The sequence below is a fragment of the Priapulus caudatus genome, unplaced genomic scaffold (assembly GCF_000485595.1).
Source record: "Priapulus caudatus unplaced genomic scaffold, Priapulus_caudatus-5.0.1 Scaffold321, whole genome shotgun sequence".
Lineage (NCBI taxonomy): Eukaryota > Metazoa > Priapulida > Priapulimorpha > Priapulimorphida > Priapulidae > Priapulus > Priapulus caudatus.
In genome coordinates, this window is record NW_014577382.1 from 247,846 (window position 1) to 256,504 (window position 8,659).

General features: G+C 44.7%; 1 protein-coding gene across 1 annotated transcript in view; it reads right to left on the reverse strand.

Moving 5' to 3' along the window:
- Nucleotides 1-6,337, reverse strand: part of LOC106808999 (calpain-9-like) — a gene marked incomplete at its 5' end in the record, with an annotated part of 30,683 nt that extends 24,346 nt beyond the window's left edge. Inside the window, 2 exon segments of the mRNA XM_014811935.1 lie at nt 4,533-4,777; nt 6,172-6,337. Of these exon segments, the coding sequence (XP_014667421.1) occupies nt 4,533-4,777; nt 6,172-6,337 (411 nt within the window).
- Between the last annotated feature and the right edge of the window lie 2,322 nt (nt 6,338-8,659).

Below are 8,659 nucleotides of genomic sequence, written 5' to 3' on the forward strand. Positions count from 1 at the left end.
ATGTGTGCGCTCGTGCGTGCGTATGTGTGCGCTCATGCGTGCGTATGTGTGCGCTCGTGCGTGCGTATGTGTGCGCTCCTGCGTGCGGGTGTGTGCGCTCGTGCGTGCGTATGTGTGCGCTCCTGCGTGCGGGTGTGTGCGTGCGCGCGTGCGCGTGAGTGCGTGTGTGCGGACAGCTGCAAATATTGAAGGCGTGGGCTTCCCAGAGATGCTAGCTTCTGGAATGTATCCACGCCGGCCTTGGACCGGGCAGCAATGCTGAAGACCCCTATGCACATGTGCTGGCAGTTTTACAGGATGAGTTGTTAGCGTGTGGCTATAATTAGAATTTTATTCACCAGGCTCCGCACACAGCTGCGTGTAATATTGGAGTCACCCTAGCACACATTCTAGCTTGCACGCGTAGCCTCCCCACGAAGATGGCAAAGATGAGTTTCCGAAATCCATTTAGTGTAGTTGTATGTCTACAATCATTGCCAAAAGTCTTAATCATTGTGACAACAAAATAACGAAAATCTCTTGAACAGGATCGAGTGAATCATTGGGGACGTGTCGTTAATAATTAGTCATCATATAAAGAACATAGCAAATATTAGGTATGTCGCACGAATACTATCAATAACTCAATTATTACATTTCATTCAAATTAATTGTGCTCCCTGAAGTGGTGGGAAGTTTTATCGCTAAAATATTACCATTATATAGCCGCGGCTACTGGTAGCAATATTTAACAGCATGCACGTATTTCCCAGATGCAGGCGATGCGGTAAGAATAACTTTTGCAGCCTGTACATCGCAGGCGCGGAGAGCATCTCTTGATCGCTTGGTCAACAACAACAACGCAGTTAGGGGACTGATCAGATTAGGTTACCATGAGCGGGTTACTCGTCTGCTGCAGCGGAACGGCGGGAAAGCAGGAGAGAGATCGACGGACTCGGACGGAGAGAGATCCACGGAGAGAGATCCACTGAGAGAGATCGACGAAGAGAGATCGACGGAGAGAGATCGACGAAGAGAGATCGACGGAGAGAGATCGACGGAGAGAGATCGACGGAGAGAGATCGACGGAGAGAGATCGACGGAGAGAGATCGACGGAGAGAGATCGGATCGGAGAGAGATGCGACGGAGAGAGATCGAGCGGCGAGAGCTCGACGGCAGAGAGATCTGTCCGGAGCGAGATCGACGGAGAGAGATCGACGAGAGAGATCCCTGAGAGAAATCGACGGAGAGAAGTATCGACGGAGAGAGATCGACGGAGAGAGATCGACGGAAAGAGATCGGATGGAGAAGCGAAGCCACAGAGAGAGATCGACGGGGGGAAAGATCGACTGGAGAGAGGATCTGACGGAAAGAGATGCCGCTGAGAGAGATGCGACGGAGAGAGATGCGACGGAGAGAGATCGACGGAGAGAGATCGACGAAGAGAGATCGACGGAGAGAGATCACTGAAGAGATCGTACGGAGAGAGATCGACGGAAAAAGGATCGACGGAGAGAGATCGACGGAGAGAGATCGAGCGGAGAGAGATCGACGGAGGAGAGATGCGATGGGGGAGAGAAGAATCGACGGAGAGAGATCGACCGGAGAGAGATCGACGTGAGAGGAGATCAACGGAGAGAGAGTCGAGGAGAGAGCATCGTCGAGAGAGATCGACGAGAGGGTAGATCGACGGAAAGAGAAGCCACGGAGAGAGATCGACGGAAAGAGATCGACAGAGAAGAGATTGACGGAGAGAGATCCACGAAGCAGATCCACTGGGCGTATAGTCCAGAGGGAGGGAGGAGAGATGGGGCGACGGATATATGATGGAGCGGAGAGAGATCGCATGAGAGAGAATCGACGGAGAAAGATCGATCGGAGAGAGAATCGATGCGTAGGAGTGACGACGGAGTAGAGAGTTACGGAGATATAGATCTATAGGATGTAGTATTGACGCGGAAAAGAGATCGACGGAGAGAGTATCGACGGAGAGAGATCGACGGAGAGAGATCGTTTTTACGGAGAGGATGCGACGGAGAAGAGGTCCACAGAGAGAAGATCGACGGGAGAGAGATCGACGGAGAGAGAGTCGACGGAAGAAGAGATCCGATCGGAGAGACCGACGGAGAGACGATTCGACCGGAGGGAAGAACCACGGAGAGAGATCGATGGAGAGAGATCGACGGAGAGAGATTGACGGCGCCGGAGAGTAGATCGACGGAGAAGAGAATCTTTGACGGAGAGAGATCGGACGGAAGAGATGCCAAGGTTAGAAGAGAACCCCCGAGAGAGATCGACGGAGAGAGATCGACGAGGAGAGATTCTGACGGAAGAGAGATCGACGAGAGAGAATCGACGGAGAGAGATCGACGGAGAGAGATCGACGGAGAGAGATCGACGGAGAAAAATCGACGGAGAGAGATCGACGGAGCACTACAGCTATATTTCAATGGGGGAGGCATTTCTTTTCGTGTACACTTATAGAATTGATACCGCGAACAAGAGTTCATTCTTGCTGCTACCATACTATACGTGCATGTACTCCCGCAGCGCAACTCTCGGGTTTCTCTTCGCTTTTAGAATGCAAACTTTATTCATGTGCTCCACATATATATGTATATGCTAGTATGTGCAAACATCTGGTAGTCGAAACATGCAGGCCAGGCCTAGTAAAAGCTTCCTATCGCCATGACTACTCACATATCTCAATAAACCGATGCTACGAAGCAGGGTATAGGATGGCCGTATTTTAATAGATTTACGGGAATACAAGATACAGAATAGCAGGAATAGATAATAGGGAACTCCCTATTATAGATAATAGGAATAATAGATAATAGATTATAGATAATAGGGAACTCCCTATGGGGGGATAATTCCCTATTATCTACTCCTGATAATAGATAAGAAAATTACAAATATTACACCTGTAGAGCAGCGCATGAATAATCCCTTAATTGAACTGAATCTTAGCTACACATCAGTATACAAAGGAAACCATTAATTGTTATAAAATGCAATAGAACATTAGCAGCGCACTATATATGTGTGCTAAAACTGTGTTGAACTGGTCAAAGTTACGCCGATCAGTACTAAACATGTCAAAGCATCCGCATTATTTCGCAACAGTCACTGGTTCGTGTGACAACCTGATGTAATGCACAGCTAGTCCATGCCTTCATCATAGATAAACAAGGAATAGAACATGCAGAGCAATAAAAACAAGAATAAACACGTCAATATTATTAATACGGAGCGTTGGAAGTTTGTGGCAGTGTTTTTGGTGCGCGATAATTAGAACGTAAAATGCACAGAAAAGTATATGAACTTTCCTCGATATTTCGAAATAACGTTCAGCTGGCTGGGGCTAGGTTGATCCTACGCGTAAACTCATAGGGCAGATATACAGTTATCGGGCATGTGTGGTTTTAGAATCCCTACCAGGGATACTGCTAGCGTGCATACGGCGTGAAGGATAGCCCCTGACACGCGACTTCATCATTATACTACATGACAGTCGCGGTCATTAGTAGCATGGCGCTTAATTGTAATTTCTACTTGATTTACGGTTGCCCAGTTCAGCTGACAAGGTTTCACGGACAAACATACAGCTGTCAACGAAAACAAACACGCCAGGGAAATCACCAGAAAACATATATTCCTACTCGTATTTTCAATGGTTTAGTCAGGAAACGCGAACAGATCGTGGAACGTGGCGGAGATTCATACTCATTATGCCCACACAGTCTACAGCTGCATCCCAACATATTATTCAACATACTCCATGAGTCCATGTGTATGTACGATTAAATAGCATACCGGTGACCGAAATTACGTGCGTGGATGCAGAAATCTCTAAATAAAATATATACTTTATGAAGTTTATTATATATATATATCCCGCGTTATACGAGAGAAAGCAACTCGGATTATAGCCGTATAGTATACTTGTAAATGGCGGAAGAAAAAATGGCGGGCTTAAATCCTGGGCATTTGCAAGGTACCGTTTTAGATGTGGGTCAGAGAACGGCTGGGCCATGTGAGCTCTTGTTTTCCAGTAGCATTTAAACAACGTTAGCCTCCAGTGTCAGATGGTGCTACTATAAGCATCGATGCATCTATGCATTGATTTCTTATATTGACCTGCAGCCTACGGGGTTTACTTCATACGTGGTTCAACTCATCAGAAGTTACAACTCTTTCAACCACAATCCCCAACTGAGCATGCAGACGGGTAAAAATATTCCGATATTAGTATAATAATGAAATACCGAATCATGTCTATTAAATGCCGTGTCTTTGCATGCAGGACTTCAAAAAACTGTTGGACTCTCGCCCATAATTCGATCGACCCAATTCCTCCTCCCTAATCAGGGCGCGCCCGCCTACATTAGGCATATACAGCCAAGTAGTAATTGCCGAGGGGGAAACCCCCTTTAGTGGTTTTCATGGGTAAAATCATAGAAACAATACTAGTTAGACTAAGTGTAATAATACTAGTGTCTCTTGTATTTCTATGGGTAAAATGGCAGGACTATATAATTATACTCACATGAGGGCGTTTCCACTCGATGTGGCGAGGCGGACTCTGGCTGTAGAACAGTGTCGAGTCGACTGCGTCGAAATCGTGATCTTTAAACAGCCGTCCGGCTGCGACCATCTTCTCCTGGATATCCTCGTAGTCCTCGTCTCCTATGACGCTCGACTTCTCCCTGCCTTGACATTTGTTCCCGCAGGTAGAGACGCGGTGCGGCTTCTCCTTGCTGCCGGGCTCTCCCCTTTTGGGGCCGGTAGGACCTAGAGGTAACATACCACATCTAGCTCCTGTGGTGCTGCTGCTTAATCGGTATATACGCGGTAAAGGTTGGGGGTCTCTCTGTTAATGCGAAATGCTGAAAAAGTATCGCATACTAGTTTTACACGGTTTATACAAGTTTTCATGCAGGCGCCCTAGCCTAAATATATATATATACTTCTGATATATATATATCACATATATATATAATTATATAGTGCAGCACAAGTTGGCATGCACGTTCCAGCTCCATAATTACTCGGTATATACGCGGTAAAAGTTGGGGGTGATAGTGTCTATGTTCGTACTGCAGAAAAAGTATCGTATACTATATGCAGGTTTTCGTGCCGGCGCCCTAGCGCAGCACAAGCTGGCATGCACGTTCCAGCCCCACAAGCGGGGTCCTGCATGCAGCTGTTCTTTCCTTGCTTCCATGCTTCTTCTATTTTGTTGGCGTGCCCTGACTGCCTTCGCGTACAGTTTACTATTCTAGGATGTGTGCGCAGTTCTTGTACCGGCGACCGCGTACAAACTCTATGAGCAACGCACAGGGCTGCTAATCATGTTTTTACGCCAAGAGAGTATATATTAAGATAAATCGGATTAGTAAGACTACGTTTTTTTTTCTACTAATGCGCGTAAAAAAGTTTCAAATATGTTAGGAATACTCGGGATGAGGACAGCAAGTTCGCGCGCGCAAACTGTGTAAACGAATGAATTCTTGAATTAAGATATACAGTCGTAACGCAATACTCGCGCAACCAGTCTGCAGGGCGTGTAACCCTTTTTCACATACACTTCTTGTTCGTGTTAGACGTTCAAGGCGTTAGTTCTAGTACGGGCGAGACGTGTAGTTTTGAACGCTGCGTCGCTCGCGCTGCGGCAATTTACGTTTCGGTTACGTTCACTTTTTCAAATACAGTAGATATATGTTTCTATGTAACCTTTAACATATTTAACGGGTCCAACATATTTAACATATTAAATCTGCACAGAGCACACGGAAACCCACGGAACAGATTATGTGATTAACTATTGTAAGATTTGCCTTAATTATTAAATTAAAGTGTAATATATTGCTAAGCCATTCTTGTAATCGTAGAAAACAGAAATACATGCTTATATCTTCGGCAGAATTGGGATAGATGAAAATGTAATTCAACAGGCGGTATATATAGTTCGTTCAACGGTGCTTATATAGTATTAATATTGGTCGTAATAATATGCAAATATATGTAATAACATTAACATTGACTTCGCCACTTTCAACTAAACATATGCTGAAACATATACCTAAACTATATACCTGAACATTATACAGAAACATGCTGAAACATATATATACCTCAACTATTTGCCTAAACATATACTGATTCATATGCTGAAACATACGCACCTTTCTTTGATAGCGGGGGCTTCTTTGCAGCACGCTTCGGAGCAGCGGGGGCGTGGTGATGATGGTCACCACCCCCACTATCATGTCCTCCGTGGCTATGCCCATGTCCACCGTGATCATGTCCGTGAGAATGACCACCCGAAGCTGGTGCGGGTCCTTTACCAATCTTTAGCCGGAAAAAAGTGCGAATGTGTTAACCCGAATTTAAACCGTTATTAGCGCGTATTTCACACAAAAATGTTTCAGCGAGTGAATGTTTTATAATTAATAGTACAGAGCGTGGTACGTGCATGAAACGCCGTTTCATATAACGTACGTAACCTACTGAACGTATAATTGCACGTAAAAGCGCGTATGCAAATGCACAAGTAACGCATATTAAAGTCCCTCTGTGCAGATAGAAAGTGTTACACGCACTTTTATGGGTTGCGTCAGCTGTTATAGAAGTACTATTTTGATAGTGTAGCCTTCGACGTAAATGTATGCTCGCCATAGCAACCGTTTTTTGTTTGTCCGCCTTCGATTTCAAATCTGGTGTTTCACGGTTTGCTATTAATTACTGTATTAACAACAATTCTTTATTGATGGAATACAGTAAATAAATAAAAGAGTTATAATGCTGAAAAGATGATAATCATATTATATAAGTTATTAAACTATTCGCCTCCCTAAACAACTTTTCGTCTACCCTAGCTGCCCGGATTAATATATATATAATTATGTTTATATATATATGTATATATATAATATTGATTATAATATATATATATTATATAGTATTCAGCAACGTACCATCGAAAGGACAGTGTTGAATTGGCCGCACAGGCGGCAGTCAACTGAAGGGCAACGGTTGTATATCCTATATAGATATATATACACACATCAATTTCCTGTCTGATGATGCACCGACAACTGTACCGGAAATTTTTTTCTGCTGGGTTTCTCTTGGCAACTCACAATGTAAACATGCAGCCTGCCAGTACCAGTCAGTGCCGAACTTCGCGCGCACGCGCATGTTTTCAGGAACACAGTGGTTGCTGAATCTAAATAACAGACCGCGACAGGAAATAATTATAGTTCTGCTAATGAATGCTGAGAGATATCGTTATAATATCGCGGTATTTGGCATTCGTCACAGAGAGTGCAAGTGAACATGTAACTGCTGGTCATACCAAAACTACCACGCTGATCGTACAATACGCGGGTTCTAAAATCCCATATCATGCGTCGATCGACCAGCGAACTCTCCACTGAACAATATTGAAGGCACTTATATCTTTGCTGTCCTGCAATCATCTTGTATATATGTTTTGGCGTTCGCTAATATGGTTTATTCCCTACCTTTCAATAATAAACACGCGGTTTCCTGCTAAGGCAGCTACGTCGACGCTTCATCCAGTAGGATCTTGGGTCAGCATGTTTTCAAAATGCAGCCTCCTGTTTTTGTTCGATCTGACCCACGCGGTGTATATTTTTGGTCACTATGGTCTGCCCATCTATAGGGCCGGTTGTCTATTAGGCGTCGATTGTTTCACAACATGGATCATGATCTGATCAGGAGAAAGTTGGCAAGATCAAGAAACTGATTCTGAGATGCAACAAGCTTATCCACTTTGAAACAACCGGACGCGGCACACCCCAACATACACATATCTGCTGTTCACTACTGTCGCGTGCGTCTGCGTAGGCGTACATGCGTATCGTGTGTATGTGTGTGTGTGCGTGTGTTGCGTGTGTGCGTGTGTCGCGTGTGTGCGTGTGTGCGTGTATGTGGTGTGTGCTGGTGTTTCGCTCAAGGTTTTGCTGTGTAAATGGAGGTTTAGGCAACAGATGTTGTATGTGGCAAGGAAGAGAGGAAAACTGAGCAAGTGTGTGTGGTGTGTGTTGTTAATGGTGTAGTTGGGCTGAAATAAACTGCTGTGTGGACAACCGGGTGTGATTTTGTTTATTATGCGTAACACGGAAGCTAAAGTATAGAGACATGTGCGTGTCTTGGGGCTTTGTTGTGATTCATGCAGCTACTCAAATCAATAGCCCTGAATAGTTCTTCCCCTAAGTGGGATACAATTATTATTCCGGTCTTACACCTTTCTCTTATACACACGGATACTACTCCAAAGATCGAATAACCACATATGGGACCTATATTAAAGGACACCACAAAACAGACTCACTACCACGCGTGACGCACAGGTCGTTCCCCCTTCTTTTACGCTGTAGTCGTTAGTTCACTTCGTATGCTCTTACAATGGCGAACTCGCTGGGGGTTAACAACTAACAGTCACTACACCATTAGGTGGCGCTGAGGTTGCGGGTTCATTGGCACCGGTACAGACTGGCTTTAGTTATCAACATTATTTATATATTATATATATATATATTATATAAGAAAAAGCTTACTGTACACCAAAAACTGTACTGATTCGGTTCTGACGCGCCCAAACCCATCATTGGCGTGGGTTGCTGACTTCAATTTCGTTCGTCCTAT